Source organism: Camelina sativa, chromosome 6 (genome assembly GCF_030686135.1).
Source record: "Camelina sativa cultivar CO46 ecotype springtype chromosome 6, ASM3068613v1".
Lineage (NCBI taxonomy): Eukaryota > Viridiplantae > Streptophyta > Magnoliopsida > Brassicales > Brassicaceae > Camelina > Camelina sativa.
This window is the reverse complement of record NC_141885.1, coordinates 22,829,402-22,845,362: the sequence shown is the minus strand read 5'-3', so window position 1 is coordinate 22,845,362 and position 15,961 is coordinate 22,829,402. Positions and strand designations below refer to the sequence as shown.

Sequence of the window (15,961 nt, the reverse complement as noted above, 5' to 3'; positions counted from 1 at the left end):
AAATTTAACAAAAGAATCACAAGATACACATTCTCTTCTATATATAGCACATCTCTTAAACTCATTCACCATATATCACATCTCTTCAAGTCATTCAAAATTCTCTTCTCAAAATTCTCTTCTCTTGACATCAAATAGATTTTTTCCTTTTTCTATATTTATTTTCAATGGGTTCTTCTTCTCATTCCCATTTTAATTTTGCAAGGGATGATGATCCAAATTTTGAGTCCCATTTTGCTGAAATGTTTGATAACCATGATCTTAATGAGAAGCGTATGAGAAAAAAAAAACGTGATTTCATTGAAAGAAATCGGGAAGAAAGGCCACAACCGTTTGTGGAATGATTATTTCAGTGAATCTCCGACATACCCTCCCCATATATTCCAACAACATTTTAGAATGAACATGCCATTATTCTTGCGTATTGTCGACCGTCTTACTGCAGAAGATCCTTATTTCCGACAAAGAAAAGATGCCACCGGAAGGCTTGGCCTATCCCCGATCCAAAAATGTACTGCAGCAATTAGGCTATTGGCATATGGTGGCGGGTGTGATACGGTGGACGAATATGTCCGACTTGGTGAAACGACTTCTTGTTTACGTTTGCAACATTTTGTCACTGGAATTATCAATTTCTTTGGCGATGAATACCTAAGAAGACCCACACCAGAAGATCTTCAAAGATTACTCTATGTTGCAGAAGAACGTGGATTTCCCGGGATGGTTGGAAGCATCGACTGTATGCATTGGGTTTGGAAGAATTCCCCCACAGCTTGGAAAGGCATGTATACACGAGGATCCGGAAAACCAACAATTGTTTTAGAGGCGGTCGCGTCATATGATCTCTGGATATGGCACGTTTTTTTGGATCTCCAGGTACTTTTAACTATCTTAATGTTCTTGATCGATCTCCCGTTTTTGATGATATACTTTATGGTCAAGCTCCACAAGTTACCTACTACGTTAACGGCAGAGAGTACAATTTGACTTACTATCTGACAGACGGTATTTATCCGAACTGGGCAACTTTTATTCAATCCATACCACTACCACAGAGTCCGAAAGCATCTTTATTTGCTGAACGCCAAGAAGGTGCCCGAAAAGATGTTGAGCGTGCCTTCGGTGTCCTACAAGCTAGATTCGCCGTAATTAAAAATCCATGTCTTTTATGGGATAAAGATAAAGTCGGATTGATTATGAGGGCTTGTATCATACTCCACAATATGATTGTTGAAAATGAACGAGATGAATACACTCAAGCTAACGTTTCTGATTTCCCACAAGGAGATGATGTAGATCTTTCATATTCTATCGATATGGCTTCAAATATCATCAATGTGCTGAATGGTCAAATAATAATTCGTGATAGAGAAGTGCATGACCAATTGAAGCATGATTTAGTTGAACATTTATGGACTAAATTTGGAGATTAAATATGTTTCTATATTTTATTTCATGTTGTGTGTTATGGTTTTATTTTTTAATGTTTTGTATTTTAATTTTAAATGTTGTATTTTATTTTATGTTTTTATTATTTAAATATGTTTCTATGTTTAATAAAATAATTTTAATATTTTAAGTTAGTATTTATTATTTAAATAGTAAAAAACACCTTAAATTGGTTCTACTAATAATCAACAAAATTTTCCTTCTCTCTTAACAAAGTTTATTCTTCCCTTTTTATTATTAAAAATTGACTTAAGAAACAACTAAGGATCACATTAATGAGGATAGTCTTAGATCACCATGTTAGGTTCACACGAACAAATATTGGAGTACACATCAATTTCTTGACCTATAAATCCAAACCAGCTTCAAATTTCGTAGGAATGTGGCATAGAACTCACTCAAGTGCTGGTGAGAAAATTACAGAGACACCTACGAATCTAGAAACATAATTTTCGTAACATCTAAGTGAATATCATCATGGTAAACTCAGACTTTGAAAGTCAACTTTGAAAAAATAATCTCCAGAAAATTATTCCGTTTGATGATTACCCATCAAAAATCTCTTTGGAAGGATCATGCAAGACATCATCTTCTGAATCTCTCTGATGTAAGATTATGGACCTCTGTTCAATTTCTAATCATTTGTTTCTCTATTTAAAAAAATTAAATAAATGAATTTTGGCATACTGACAGTGGACAATATAGGTTAGGACTTAGGACCCTTGGCCTTATGTAAGACTTTGTGATGTACATCTTACTAGACCATCCTTCCTCCTATCTTTAGGATTATTACCGAAAAAAATGGGACAATTAGCCACATTGATTTTGGAGACACTAACTCGATTGTTTTTTTGTCTAATTACAGAAGTCAATATTTACAAAAGTAAAACTACATAAGCTATCAAGAACATTAGCTTGCAGTAAAAGACCATAATTTAAATACTGTGTGTGTCCAAGTGGAAATTTGAAAACGTAAACTCGGAGGATGTGTTCAATTCCACAAACAATAGCCAAACCAACATGGGCAATCGACGGTTCTGTCATTGTACATGAGAGGCCTTGTTAAAGGAAAGAGAAGTGAGACGAACCCAACCACACCGCCTAAGAACGCCACACTCACCAAACCTGAGAGAAGAACAATGACTATCTTTATAGCTTTATTCTTCTGTATCTGCATTTGTTAAACAAACAACCTTGAAATTATGTCTTACCTTTCCCTCGTGCGTATAGCACAGGCAATCCCATGTAGTTGCAGAATATATGAGCAAATAAAGGAGCAACGAGATGTCCTGTCAATATTACGCAATGCAGGAGACATCATCATCAAGGCCAAATATTAGAAGGGCTTTACATGTAACTAATATAATGCGAGAAATGTACCGGTTCTGATGAAGAGGAAAGATGCATATGCACCAAAAATGACTGTGTAACCAAGCTGAAGACCTGGTCAACGGACAAGTGAAGCTCAGGACTTTATAACTAGCAAACTATTATTATGATTCAAAGATTAGAGTGGTACATACCAACAATCAGTGAAGCCCTGAGATAGCTGCGGTTATGCCTGATGTACATCTCTCTAAAATGGTTCAAGTGGGCTGCACAGAACATACAAAAGTCAGACAAATCCACCAATTTTCATCTCACTGGAGTTGTAAACTGTCATTCATAGAGAGACAACGAAACAAACCCAAGCTAAAGAGAATTGGGCAGAGAAAGATGGCGCTATAAATCTTAAATCCAGCACACAGAAGCAAAGGTATCATACAAGCTCGGAAAACAAGTTCCTCGGTTACTGGTGCCTGCAAATCACAAGAAATGCCAAATCTAACAGACCATAAGTTTTTCGATTTCGTCTTATGCATATGACATTGACAGTTAAGCTAATTAGTAAATTCATGTCTTATGGAGTTTCAGACTTTCAGTACAGAATTGACAGTTAAGGTAAAAGATATGGCCAACAGATGATTACCACGATAAAATTGCGCCAAACAGAAACATTAGAAGCACCTGTCACTATCAAAGCAGGGATTGTTTGGACAAAGCTTTTGATGTTATTAATGGAGCTACACCCTCCACCAGTCTCCTTCCATGATTCCAGGAGCAATAACAATTTCGAGACCAAAGATCCCGCATAAATGAGAGAGGTTAACAGAAGAGGATACACTACTCCTTGCCACTGTTTCATATCACAAAACAAAACATTTTAAGATGGAAAATGTAACAAGCAAACGACTAAACACAGTGAGACAAAGAAATTACTTACCAGATGATCAGTCCTTACGCCATAAACAGATGCCTCCCAGCTTTTTATCTAACATTACTCGAGCAAACAAAAAAAAGACAAGTTTCAGCGAGTCTTGTATCTAGTTTTGCATTGTACCACAAACACATATCATAGTCATGAATCTTTTAACAAGAACCATGTGAACCATTAACACATACATCAACCAAATGCATATAGTAATCATTTTTCTTCATCGAGTACACAGACACTGCGGCTATCTTGAAACTTATTAATACTATGTAACTAGCTTTCGTTTAGATTTGACTTAGTTCGATTACAGATTCAACGGAGAGTTCAACTTCAAATCGTGAATTGGGACTTCCAGAGAGAGAAGCTTACCGGGAGTACAAAAGCTGTGAAGACGAGAGACGCTACAGTAGAAACAGCCGCGCAAATAAATCTCCGAACCATAAATTCTAAGTAAGAAGAAGCAGACGGGAGACGGAGAATCACGGTGGGAGCATAAAGAATCAAAACATAGAATAACGCCATAGCGACGCAAGCAGACACCGCCATTGGCATCGAGACACTCTCCCCATCGACGGCCATAATCAATTGGGAACGAAGGAGCTCGCTCGCGGAGGAAGCCCCGGCAAAAAAAAGTCACCGGTCTAGTCGAAGTCACCGCTGGTTGAATCTTAAGCCCGGCGGTCTTCAACGAATTACACCCTGCCACGTTATCGAATAGTTTACTGGGCCGATGAAACCCATTGGGCCCTTCAAAAATTATTTTTTAATAAAAGAGGATACAATGGTAATATCACAGAAGACATATACGTCAACAAACCAATTCCGAAGAAGACTAGTGGTTATATCTCGTCATAAAACTATGTAGACTGACGAAACTACCCTCACGCGCCTTCTTCTAAAAGCTGTCTTCTTGTACCTGTACCGCTTCACTATCAAGAAAAAAGGAACTTTTTCTCGCAATTGATCCAAATCGTGAAACCCTAAATTCGAATCTCGTTACTAATTTTGGAAGAAGATGACGAAGGATTTCGCAGTTCCACCAGTAGTTTTCCCTCCGACCGGCGGATCTTCAGGCGGTGCTAATGTCCAGCAACGAAGATTCTCAGCGATTCCGTTTCAACAGCCGCCTCCTTCATCTTCTTCCCAGATCCCTTTCTTGTCGTTCAACATGGGATCCGCGGCCGCTTCATCCGCTACACATGCCGGACCATTCGGCGGCACAATCGCTTCATCATCGTCTTTCGGCGGTGGTGGTGGTTCGCCATCGTTTGAAGACGAGGAGCCTCTGCTTGACGAGCTCGGTATACATCCAGATCAAATCTGGAAGAAGACTAGATCGATTCTAAATCCTTTTAGGATTAATCAAACTGTTCATAAGGATTCAGATCTATCTGGTCCAATCTTTCTATACCTCGCGCTTTGCTTGTTTCAGTTGTTAGCTGGTAAGATCCAGTTCGGTGTTATACTTGGATGGATCGTCGTCTCGTCAATCTTCTTATACGTCGTATTCAACATGCTTGCTGGTCGAAACGGGAACCTTAATCTCCATACGTGTACGAGCTTGGTTGGATACTGTTTGCTTCCGGTGGTGGTTTTATCTGCGGTGTCATTGTTCGTTCCGCAGGGAGCTGGGCCGGTTAAGTACGTGCTTGCGGGGGTGTTCGTTTTGTGGTCAACTAGGGCTTGTTCTACTTTGGTTGTATCACTCGCTGATGGTGGTGAAGAGCATCGTGGCTTGATCGCGTACGCTTGTTTCTTGATCTATACTTTATTCTCTCTTCTTGTTATATTCTGAGTGTCCTTCTGTTATGGCTTTTTTGAATCTGATGCCATTAGGGAGTAGCAAAAAAAATTGCTATAAGATCTTTGGATGTGAGGTTGATGAATTGGGTGGGAATAGCTGCGAAGGTGTAAAGGCTTTTTCTTTTTTTTTTTTTGGGGATAAATTTAGAAAGATGTTTAAGAAGAAATTTGATTCAATGTTTGTGTATCTTTTCACTTGATCTACGAGGTGTTTACTTAAGAATTAATTTATACGATTTCATTGATGTGTTTGTTCTCTTTTAGACATTCTTTTGGCATAGCTTGTTCGGGATTGAATGCGCTGAGCCGATGCAGAACATATTGATTTATTGATAAGAGCTTAATATGCTTCCTTTTGCTTTGTCTGGTATGAAGTTTTAGGAATGGTTTGACACTGTTAGGATTTGCGTAAAACTGTAGTTTAAAGTAGGCGGAGTAAATTATGTTTTTAGATTTTGACCGATGGGAAGTTTGGAACTAAAGACAGTCGAATGAAATTCTGATTAGCATCTAGGAGTTACTTGGTATTGGGTTTGTTCACGAATAGAGAAATAGTGTGACATGTGCTCTTGGCGTCAGTTTACTATTTTAATGTCATTTTCTAGAACTGCCTCTACTTTTGTTGATAGAATTGGCCACATAAAAAAGAGTTGTCTCCATCTTAAGGCACAGTCTTTTAGCTGGAATTCGCTTTGAAATTGAGTATATCAATCTTGCTAGAGCTTAACGTGAATGCTGTTGGGAACCTTTTCTCTTCTTTGCCAGTTATACCTTGACCCAGGGAACTAACTACTTTTGTGTGTTCCACCAGTTTCTCCACAATATTTTTGATTTTTGAACATAAAACAAACCATGTAGATATATCAATGTGATGGATGTACTTGAGAGATGCTCATGTTCTCGAGTACCCGAACAACTAGAAACCAAACTTTTTAAGCGGTTCGTTATATCTTTTATAATGTTTTGCTAAATGAAGCCATTATATACACCACCTAGTTACTCCATTATATCCTATAATATGAAATGATCAACTAGTGATAAACCATTAAACATTCGTCTTAACACATGCCATGTATAGACAGCACCGTAAATTGTTAAGTGAAGCGTACTTACCCTCAACCCTTAGTTTTTTTAAGATAAAAGAAACCCTCTAACAACCAAACCAAATCACTCCAACCTTTGACGTTGCCGGCACTGCACTAGAGATGTCTGCAGCTGGTAACAGACAGTTGGCCAGTAAAACACTGCCTGTCCTTGCCGGAAATCTCTTCCAATCGTACGGTGGAGACTCATTTACTGCCTCCAGGTCTATCTCGAACAGATCATCTTCACTACCTTCCTCGCCATCGCTTTTAGGTTCGTTTGGTTCTTGTTTCTCTTCTTCTTCTGCTTCTGTTCCCCAGTTTACCAAACCAGCACGATGTGTCATGTTGATTCTGACTAATTTCCGGTTTAGGAATCTTGTGGTTTATACTTGATTCTGTAGTTATTACATTCTGTAGTTATTACGTATATATAGAGGGTGTATAACGGGAGGAGAAGATGGGTCAGTAGAACGGTCCTCAACGAATCTACAACTATCTTTGTTGGGAATTTTTGGGACTTTCACGATACCTATTTTTATATAAAGAGAAAAGGAAATTCCAAAAGAAGAATAGATGTTGTTATAGACTCCTGACTTGAGAATTATGTAGTAATAAATGTTGTACTATACTACATAAATGTTCACGGTGCAACGGTCGCTGTATGTATTTTTAAATGAGCAACCATAAATGATACATTACTTGTTTAGTTCTATCGAGCTTTTCCTAATACTGTATGTTGTTAGGAGGGAATGATATTTTTTTACTGTTCTCTCTTCTCAGTTTTTACCTTTTGTTTTTGTCCACCCAACAATATAGAGACATATCCACAAACTTTCTAGTCACCAAAACGAGTCTACTCACATATTAAATACCGCTTAATCTAGTAATATATATATATACGATCTCATTTTCTTGTGATTTTGAGATACAAGTATATGCTATGCTCTACATTTGTTATGCTATGCTTTGTTATGCTATGCTTTGCTCTACATAATTCATAAGATACCAAATTGACATCGATACTATTTTACCAACCGTAAACAGCTCAATTTATATAAAAAATTTATACAACTCCTAGGAATCACCGGTTTAATAACATTTTATAAATAAAATATATAAATCATTTCGGTTATTAACTTGAGAAAATGTATAGACTTAGACTCAAAACCACTTACTTATTTTAAAATGTCCCTTGTAAACTATTTCTAACATGGCTAAATAAGTTTTTTATAAATAAAGTCCATTTCTAACATGGCTAAAATATTTTTGTTTAAATCAGAATGCCATGAAATTAACGGTTCGATCTCAATTCCTGATAAAATGTTGACTAAGTCAACGATATCATTGTCAAAAACCCAAAACTAAAATGATAAAATTTTGATTTCTTGTTTACTATAAAAAGGTTATACAGTATGTGGAGGAGAAGGTACACCTAACACTAATCAGATATACACCTACCAAAAATATCTATCTTACGTATTATTTTGCAATGACTATGTTATGTTTTATAAACTTCGCATATTTTTTACTTAACCCCTTTTCACTATTTTCGGGGTCTAGTAACTTTGTAATTTAATCTAACAGATTACGTGGCTTAACGGTATTCACATCTTACTCCTACTACATTGGCTTAACAACTCAAACAAACAAACAAGAAACAACCAAATTTGTAAAAGTTGCAGCAAGTATAACCCCTTAAGATAGTCTAACCTGCGTCTTTTTTAGACCAACCTCTCTTCTCTCTTACTTTCCAGAATTCCAGCTACTTCTCTTTTTCTACCTGTATCTCTCTCTCTCTCGGCCATGGCCACTGGATCGACAGATCCTCCTAGGTCTCCCTCCTCAGGTTTGATCTTTTCTATCTTCTATTTTAAATTCACCATTAGATTTTGAAATTTCTTCTTTTGTCCCTAAAAAGGATAAACCCATCAAGAAAATTTTCTCTGATTCCAGTATTTTAATTTTTGATTTTTTTGTTTTTGTTTCAAGAAGTAGAGAACTGTGGTCATATTGATGTGAAGTGAAATGATTATTAGATTATTGAAATTTAGACAAATCACATTTAATGGTTGCAATAGTCACATTAATTTTTTTTGTTTTGAGGAATCTTTAACAGTTTAATAAGTGCTTACGAGTGATGAGTTTGGTCTTAAGAGACATCACAGCTTTGGTTTCTTGCCCTTGAAGATTCATTTTTAAAGACAGGACAAAAACCTCTGTTTGTCTGAATCTGAATTACAGGTGTTCTTCAGAAGTTGTTTTTGGTGTTCTTTGTCTGTATAGCTGCTTCGACTTATAAGGCGATCCAGCCTCCTCCATCGAAGCTATGTGGCTCTCCTGATGGTCCATCCATCACAGGACCAAGGATTAAGCTTAGAGACGGAAGGCATTTAGCTTACAAAGAGCAAGGAGTTCCAAGAGATGAAGCTACCCATAGAATCGTCGTTGTCCATGGATCTGATAGTTGCAGGCACGATAATGCTTTCGCAGCTCTACTATCACCGGTACTTGTTTTATAATGTTCTCATGCCAAAAACATCACTAGTTGCTAAGATGTTAACTTTTGATATCGATGTTGTAGGATATAAAAGAAGGACTAGGTGTGTATATGGTTTCATTTGATAGACCTGGTTATGGAGAGAGTGATCCTGACCCAAACCGTACTCCCAAAAGCTTGGCTTTGGACGTAGAAGAGCTTGCTGATCAGTTGAGTCTAGGCTCTAAGTTCTATGTCATCGGGTACTCGATGGGTGGACAAGCCACATGGGCATGCCTTAAGTACATTCCTCACAGGTATCACTTTCAGAACTAACATTGTTAATGATCACATAGTTATTTAAGGGAATGGTTTTGATGTGTGTATGTGTATAACTCTGTTTGATTCTTTAGGTTGGCTGGAGTAACAGTTGTCGCTCCAGTGGTGAACTATTGGTGGAAGAACTTTCCATCAGACTTATCAACCGAAGCTTATTACAAGCAAGCGAGAAATGACCAATGGGCGGTTCGTGTTGCACACTATGCTCCTTGGCTAACTCATTGGTGGAACTCACAGGAGTGGTTCCCTGGATCAAGTGTTGTGGCCCGAAATCTTGGTATGCTGTCCAAAGCAGACAAAGAGATCATGTTTAAGCTCGGTGCTGCAAGAAGGCCACATGAGGTATGTATGTATGTAGAACAATTTCATCATCACTTTTTTCTTCTTCTACTTCACCTATTTGCATTCTCATCAAATTTAAGTCTTTATTTAGGCACAAATAAGGCAACAAGGAACACACGAGACATTGCACCGTGACATGATTGTTGGATTTGGAACTTGGGAATTCGATCCAATGGAACTCGAGAATCTGTTTCCGAACAATGAAGGATCAGTGCACTTGTGGCAGGGAGATGATGATGTGCTTGTCCCCGTGACTCTGCAACGTTACATTGCGCAGAAGCTGCCATGGATCCAATACCATGAGATTCCTGGAGCTGGGCATTTGTTCCCTTTCGCTCCAGGTATGGTTAATAACATTGTTAAGACTCTCTTAAGCAAAGATGAAGTCAAGAACTAAACTCTCATATACCTTCTCTCTCACAAAAAGATGAGGCTAATTTGGTTTTGTGGCATGATTGCTATAATACTTTGAACCAATCAGAGAGATTCTCAAATTTTTTTGATTACTGGTACATATGTTGTGGCCTTGTGGGTAGATACTGGAATGAGTTTTGGTAGCATCTGTATGAAAAACCTTGTGTTTGTTTGGAGTCTAGACGATATTAATAATAATACGGAGATACTAATAAGCATCCGACCTTAGCTCAGTTGGTAGAGCGGAAGACTGTAGTAGTTGCTGTAATCTTTAGGTCGCTGGTTCGATTCCGGCAGGTCGGATTTCTTTTTTAATATTTAATTTGATGGATAATCTGAATCATTTTTTTTTGTCAAGTCTAAAAAAAGAAAATATCTTTTACCAAAGAAGAGGATAATAAATTTCTCTCGATTTTGTTTCTTTCTGACACCAAACACAGTACTACTACTATTCAAAATCGAACAAGTCTACTTTCACTAGCTAAAGGACAACAACAAAAGAAGTGTTTACAAAATTTTGACTATTTCATTCTAACATTTTGAATAACATACATATATTTGTATTCATATAAAATTGTATTGATCTCTCTAAAAGTTAATTATACTTTTTTTTGGTTAAAAATTTCGAAAACAAATTATGAACAAAGATTTCGACCTATTTTAATACCTTTTATTAACCACAAAAAATTATACTATAATCGCTAAATTTTAGTTGTGATTAATACAAAATTCTCAGCATAAAAAAAACCAATATCACACTTCTAGTTTGCTTCAACTTCTAGTGCTATTGGAAGTATGTATAAGGTTTAGATTGATTTATGGTTTACACAGGTTTAGTTAGTATACCACACTTGTATAAAGCACACAATTGTATAATTTTGTGATTAAGAAATAAGACAAAGATATTTTGATACTCTCTAACAAACTTATTCTTCTTCTTCATCTCTCTCGAATCGTAATAAAGTGCAATTTTCCAAAAGAGAATCCATCGGTTCAGACCAGTGTTGGCGTAAAAGAAAAAACATTTTGTGTAGCCGAAGCAGAAGTATAACACGCGTCGAGCCGAAGAGAGGACACTCGAAGAAACAGAAGAGAGACACGTGCGGGACACGTGTCGGAAGCAGCCGTACAGATTCTTTGCCTCTGATCATGGGCCTGGACCTGGACCTCTCTTAGCTTACATCTCCCATTGGTCGAAGATAACTTTGGACAAAAGATGTTGACCTCCACCCCTGTCTCTCTTCGTTCGTGAACCATAAAAATAAATATAATCTCTCGTTTACCGCCTCTCTCTCATACCAATTTATCTCTCTCTCCCTCAAAAACTTTTCTCAGTTAAAGTTCTCCGGCGGCTTTAAAAGCTATGTGAAGGAGGGTGAACCTCTAGAACAAGAAGCATTAGTTCTTTCAGTTTTCCGGCGGCGGAGGAACACAAAAGCCACCTGTTTTTGGACATACATATTTCATTTTCAGGTTTTCATTTTCTTGATTTATTTATTGTTTTTTCAAGATCTTAGATTGTAAGACTGTTAGAGGAAATTTATTTCTTTTTATATAGTTTAAATTTGTTTCATTTTGCTTTTATGGTCCTCTCATCTGCGTTTTATTTTGGTTTATATGGTGGATTTAAAGGATGAGTTCTAATGAATATTTTAGTTTTGTAAAATTAAGCTCTAATTATCTAATGTGTTGATAAGTTAGCTTTTGAGAGGAAACTAGTGGGGTATGATATTTTTTCCTCTTTTGGAAACGGAAACTTTATTGAAATGTGTAATTATTAGTTTGTTTATTGCTATATTTAGTATCGTTTGTCGCTGTCATGATGTCGACCGTTCTTCTTTATTTTCACGTGGACCGACTTAATTATCTTTTTCTTTTCATATGATTTTTTTTTTTTTAATTCCTTAACGTCATTTACATGTTTCTGTGATCTGGATAAAGTATCTAATGTTTGGTCAAAGTAATACGACGATTTTAATTTATAAGAGACAAAATGGTTATTGTCGTCTCTAGCTAGGTAGGTGATATGTTTCAATATAGTGTGAATACAGATGTTAATTGGTCATTGTTTGTGTATGTGCAGTTGTTAAATGGTACTTAGAGAAACAAAGATGATGTCAGAGCGAGAAGTGGAGTCGTCGACGGCACAGGCAAGACAGAATGGAGTAGGAGGTGGTGAGAATCATCATCCGTTTTCTTCGTTGGGAAGACAATCCTCCATCTACTCATTGACACTCGACGAGTTCCAACATGCTCTCTGTGAGAACGGCAAGAACTTCGGTTCTATGAACATGGACGAGTTTCTCGTCTCTATTTGGAACGCAGAGGAGAATAATAACAATCAGCAAGCAGCAGCTTCTCATTCTGTCCCGCCTAATCACAATGGTTTCAACAACAACAACAATGGAGGCGAGAGCGGTGTTGGCGTCTTTGGTGGTGGTTCTACGGGCAACGAAGGGGATAATAGTAATAACAATAAGAGAGGAATAGCTAAGCAGCCGAGTCTTCCTCGTCAAGGCTCGTTAACACTTCCAGCTCCGCTTTGTAGGAAGACTGTTGATGAGGTTTGGTCTGAGATACATAGAGGAGGAGGTGGTGGTGGTGGAGGAGGAGACAGCAATGGACGTAGTAGTAGTAGTAATAATGGTCAAAACAATGCTCAGAACGGCGGTGAGACTGCGGCTAGACAACCCACTTTTGGGGAGATGACACTTGAAGATTTCTTAGTGAAGGCTGGTGTGGTCAGAGAACATCCCACTAACCCCAAACCTAATCCCAACCAAAGCCAAAACCAGAACCCGTCTAGTGTTATCCCCGCAGCAGCGCAGCAACAACTCTATGGTGTGTTTCAAGGAACCGGTGATCCTACTTTTCCGGGTCAGGCCATGGGTGTAGGTGACCCATCAGGTTATGGTAAAAGGGCAGGAGGAGGGGGGTATCAGCAAGCGCCACCGGTTCAGGCAGGGGTTTGCTATGGAGGGGGCGGTGGTGGGTTTGGAGCAGGTGGACAGCAAATGGGGATGGTTGGACCGCTAAGCCCTGTGTCATCAGACGGATTAGGACATGGACAAGTAGATAACATAGGAGGCCAGTATGGAGTGGATATGGGAGGGTTGAGGGGAAGGAAGAGAGTAGCGGATGGTCCAGTGGAGAAAGTAGTTGAGCGAAGGCAGAGGAGGATGATCAAGAACCGCGAGTCTGCTGCGAGGTCTAGAGCAAGAAAACAAGTAAATATTGATCTTTTGTCCAGTCATTTGATGACAGCTATGAATGTTTCTTCTAAAAGATAAGCTAATGGTTGTTTGTTGTTGTGATGGGAAGGCCTATACAGTGGAATTGGAAGCTGAACTTAACCAGTTGAAAGAAGAGAACGCGCAGCTAAAACATGCATTGGTATTGACTACATCTCTTTAAGAGTTCATTCCTTTTGTTGAAGGGATTACAATTTTACAAACAACTAAACTCTCTTTATGTTTTGATCAGGCGGAGTTAGAGAGAAAGAGGAAGCAACAGGTAAAAAGCTATGAGCTTACATTTCTAAAGATGGATGCAGTATTTTTATTTTGGTCGGAAGAAGACTACAATGGTCGTTGGTTTTATTATGGTTGCAGTATTTTGAGAGTTTGAAGACGAGGGCACAACCGAAATTGCCGAAATCGAATGGGAGATTGCGGACATTGATGAGGAACCCGAGTTGCCCACTCTAAACAAAACAATAGGAAGATGAAGTCGTCAAGACAGAACAAGGGAAAACTGATGGTCTCTAGGTTTGTTGCTTTCTCTTGAGGAATGAGGTTATAGAATCTTTACTTTGATGTTTTCTGTGTTGGTAGGAGGAACACACCATCTGATCTTCTTTACTACTGTTCCTTGTGAACAAGAAAGTGATTCTGTGTTTCAGACATCATAAAATCTTTGGAAAGTATAACATGTGTTCTGTCACCAGATTTGTTCTAGATCCTCTGCACTACTACAAAGAGTCTTAACTTGGAATGACACAATGTGCAAGACAAAAGATACTCAGAATACTTCAAACATAGTTCGACAAGAGATTACTTAAAACTCTAGATCCAATGCATTAAAATGCTGCGTTCTTTTCTAACATTGAAGTTACATTCAGTAACAACAAAAGATTAATAAAGATAGAAAGCAAGAAACTAAAGTAGAGGTGAGAAAGATAGGCTTCATGTTGATTTGCCTCTTGCATTCTCTGTGAAACCTAGTGGGCTCTTCTTGGGGTATTTAGGCTATCCATTTCCTCTTTTACCTGCAACAACGACAAACCAACACAACACGAACAAGAGAAGCAAGTTGAGTGTTAGTAAATGCGGTTGAGATCAAGTGAAAGAATCGTTTACAAATGCTTTTCATATAACCTGCTGGTTCCAAGAGCCTCTTTCATCTTTCGTTTCATGGCACCTGCATCGATAGAGAGCATTGGAGGTTTCTCATCATCCTGCTTCGGGAAAGCCTTGAGATCGTCTTCCGTGTTGGTTTGGACGACTCTGTAAGGCCTGAAACGAACAACCAAACCATCCATAAGAAACTCTCCAGAAAGATGAGAGTTATATATATATATATATATATAGATATATTACTCAAAATGCAAATCCAGGTTCAAGTTTCAAGCAGAGAGATTAAGAAGTAAGAACACATAACAACCTACTATATACTCTAATGTTCTAACGCCACTCCATCGAAAAACTATATCTGTCCTCGATTTAATGTAAATTAAATCCAAAACTAGAGAATCCAAAACATGATACTAATGATCCGTACAAATCAAGTAAAAGAAGCAAAACACTAAACCCTAGAAATTTCACAAAGCGAGAGAGATAGAGAGAGAGAAGCCACGAAAATGCTTACTTTCCTACACAACGGATGTGGAACTCCTTGGATTCTTCGCATTTCTTGACGGATTTACCACGCCAGCCCTTCGTCGTCTTGCACACCTTTCTTTCAACCTCCGTGGTGGTGCAGTACCCGTTGGAATTGGAGTCTCCGAGCTGTTGGTCTGTGAAATCGCTACCGGCGTCGGAGGAGAAGGAGGAGGATGAATCTTTTTTCCATAACCAACTCATAATAGCTCAGATTCGTGATGGACTCTTCTTCTTCTTGTGTGTGTGTGCGAGTTAGTGAGAGTGTGAAAATCTTCTTGAAGAAAAGACTCTGCTTTTTTATTTTAAACTGGGCGGCCTTAACCGAACCAGAGGCCTGGTTTGGTTTTTCTAACTATAACTAATTTAACCACACTCAGATTTGTACCAACTTTTTTTTTACCACGCTTTCCTTGTGTTTTTTTTTTAAATTAGTTATGTCGAAATCATATTTCGTGTAGTAATTTATATAACACAATGTCAAAACATTTTTAATGTCACAATATGTGCTCATTAATCATTTTGTTAAGTTATGTGCACAAAAAACGAAAAAATATCATTTTGTTAAGTTATGTGCACAAAAAACGAAAAAAAAAAAATCATTTTGTTAAGTTGAGTGAGTCTGGGCACTTACAATTTGTAAGAACTAGCCAACTCTAGGAACACTTCAATAATTTCAAAATATTATACGACGACTTCTGTACTTTAATATAAACGATTATCATTTTAGTTTAGTATCCCTTGATTTTTATTTGGGCCAAAATATTATGACATTAAAAATTATAATACATTGCGACATAAGTTAGTATAGTTTGGCTGCAACATAAGCGATACATTTGGACGGATCGTGCAACTTATTTCTTTTGTTTGTCAACGTGCAATCCAGGTTTTTAAAAGGAACCAAATTATGGCGACATTATGA

General features: G+C 37.8%; 6 protein-coding genes, 1 non-coding gene and 1 pseudogene across 8 annotated transcripts; 5 read left to right on the top strand and 3 right to left on the bottom strand.

Annotated features, from left to right (window-relative positions):
* The first annotated feature begins 93 nt into the window (after positions 1–93).
* Positions 94–1,194, top strand: LOC104699263 (uncharacterized; annotated as a pseudogene).
* A 1,078-nt stretch (positions 1,195–2,272) lies between these two features.
* Positions 2,273–5,305, bottom strand: LOC104792403 (CAAX prenyl protease 2-like). Of its 2 annotated transcripts, XM_087454503.1 has the most exons (9): positions 4,521–5,305; positions 4,073–4,402; positions 3,713–3,760; positions 3,419–3,625; positions 3,137–3,248; positions 2,973–3,044; positions 2,830–2,892; positions 2,661–2,738; positions 2,273–2,574 (listed from the first exon to the last, which is right to left on the bottom strand). In XM_087454503.1, the coding sequence occupies exons 2-9, from the start codon at positions 4,280–4,282 to the stop codon at positions 2,441–2,443; spliced, it is 924 nt and encodes a 307-aa protein (XP_087310629.1). In that variant the 5' UTR covers positions 4,283–4,402; positions 4,521–5,305; the 3' UTR covers positions 2,273–2,440. The 2 variants fall into 2 exon arrangements, with proteins under 2 accessions (XP_087310629.1, XP_010516842.1); XM_010518540.3 differs by lacking the exon at positions 4,521–5,305 and having other exon boundaries at positions 4,073–4,499.
* Positions 4,719–5,751, top strand: LOC104792402 (uncharacterized). Its single transcript, XM_010518539.3, has one exon. It carries the CDS (start codon positions 4,719–4,721, stop codon positions 5,496–5,498), a length of 780 nt encoding a protein of 259 aa, XP_010516841.1. The 3' UTR covers positions 5,499–5,751.
* Positions 5,752–6,435: 684 nt separating this feature from the next.
* On the bottom strand, positions 6,436–6,973 carry LOC109133361 (uncharacterized). Its single transcript, XM_087454504.1, is given in 2 exon segments — positions 6,436–6,686; positions 6,689–6,973. Coding segments are annotated over 2 exon segments (312 nt in total). The 5' UTR covers positions 6,936–6,973; the 3' UTR covers positions 6,436–6,621.
* Positions 6,974–8,015: 1,042 nt separating this feature from the next.
* LOC104792401 (uncharacterized) lies at positions 8,016–10,254 on the top strand. The gene is made up of 5 exons (XM_010518538.3): positions 8,016–8,437; positions 8,833–9,095; positions 9,173–9,384; positions 9,481–9,748; positions 9,840–10,254. Exons 1-5 carry the CDS (start codon positions 8,395–8,397, stop codon positions 10,143–10,145), a joined length of 1,092 nt encoding a protein of 363 aa, XP_010516840.1. The 5' UTR covers positions 8,016–8,394; the 3' UTR covers positions 10,146–10,254.
* A 127-nt stretch (positions 10,255–10,381) lies between these two features.
* On the top strand, positions 10,382–10,465 carry TRNAY-GUA (transfer RNA tyrosine (anticodon GUA)). The gene is given in 2 exon segments: positions 10,382–10,418; positions 10,430–10,465. It is a non-coding gene; the product is annotated as a tRNA-Tyr (tRNA).
* A 583-nt stretch (positions 10,466–11,048) lies between these two features.
* On the top strand, positions 11,049–14,104 carry LOC104792400 (protein ABSCISIC ACID-INSENSITIVE 5-like). The gene is made up of 5 exons (XM_010518537.3): positions 11,049–11,635; positions 12,246–13,389; positions 13,484–13,555; positions 13,646–13,675; positions 13,774–14,104. Exons 2-5 carry the CDS (start codon positions 12,253–12,255, stop codon positions 13,867–13,869), a joined length of 1,335 nt encoding a protein of 444 aa, XP_010516839.1. The 5' UTR covers positions 11,049–11,635; positions 12,246–12,252; the 3' UTR covers positions 13,870–14,104.
* A 61-nt stretch (positions 14,105–14,165) lies between these two features.
* LOC104792399 (fra a 1-associated protein-like) lies at positions 14,166–15,378 on the bottom strand. The gene is made up of 3 exons (XM_010518536.3): positions 15,029–15,378; positions 14,539–14,676; positions 14,166–14,429 (listed from the first exon to the last, which is right to left on the bottom strand). The coding sequence occupies exons 1-3, from the start codon at positions 15,241–15,243 to the stop codon at positions 14,426–14,428; spliced, it is 357 nt and encodes a 118-aa protein (XP_010516838.1). The 5' UTR covers positions 15,244–15,378; the 3' UTR covers positions 14,166–14,425.
* Positions 15,379–15,961: the final 583 nt, after the last annotated feature.

What these genes read in the sequence shown, in the direction of transcription:
- LOC104792403 (XM_087454503.1), bottom strand. Translation starts at nt 4,282, where the DNA reads ATGGCCGTCGATGGGGAGAGTGTCTCGATGCCAATGGCGGTGTCTGCT. An exon ending in TCACAGCTTTTGTACTCCCG is followed by an intron (nt 3,761 to 4,072) that starts GTAAGCTTCTCT and finishes GAGTAATGTTAG; the next exon opens with ATAAAAAGCTGGGAGGCATC. An exon ending in TTTCCTCTTCATCAGAACCG is followed by an intron (nt 2,739 to 2,829) that starts GTACATTTCTCG and finishes TAATATTGACAG; the next exon opens with GACATCTCGTTGCTCCTTTA.
- LOC104792402 (XM_010518539.3), top strand. Translation starts at nt 4,719, where the DNA reads ATGACGAAGGATTTCGCAGTTCCACCAGTAGTTTTCCCTCCGACCGGC.
- LOC104792401 (XM_010518538.3), top strand. Translation starts at nt 8,395, where the DNA reads ATGGCCACTGGATCGACAGATCCTCCTAGGTCTCCCTCCTCAG. An exon ending in TCCTAGGTCTCCCTCCTCAG is followed by an intron (nt 8,438 to 8,832) that starts GTTTGATCTTTT and finishes TCTGAATTACAG; the next exon opens with GTGTTCTTCAGAAGTTGTTT. An exon ending in TCGCAGCTCTACTATCACCG is followed by an intron (nt 9,096 to 9,172) that starts GTACTTGTTTTA and finishes TCGATGTTGTAG; the next exon opens with GATATAAAAGAAGGACTAGG.
- LOC104792400 (XM_010518537.3), top strand. Translation starts at nt 12,253, where the DNA reads ATGGTACTTAGAGAAACAAAGATGATGTCAGAGCGAGAAGTGGAGTCG. An exon ending in CGCAGCTAAAACATGCATTG is followed by an intron (nt 13,556 to 13,645) that starts GTATTGACTACA and finishes TGTTTTGATCAG; the next exon opens with GCGGAGTTAGAGAGAAAGAG. An exon ending in AGAGAAAGAGGAAGCAACAG is followed by an intron (nt 13,676 to 13,773) that starts GTAAAAAGCTAT and finishes TTATGGTTGCAG; the next exon opens with TATTTTGAGAGTTTGAAGAC.
- LOC104792399 (XM_010518536.3), bottom strand. Translation starts at nt 15,243, where the DNA reads ATGAGTTGGTTATGGAAAAAAGATTCATCCTCCTCCTTCTCCTCCGAC. An exon ending in CACATCCGTTGTGTAGGAAA is followed by an intron (nt 14,677 to 15,028) that starts GTAAGCATTTTC and finishes TGTTCGTTTCAG; the next exon opens with GCCTTACAGAGTCGTCCAAA.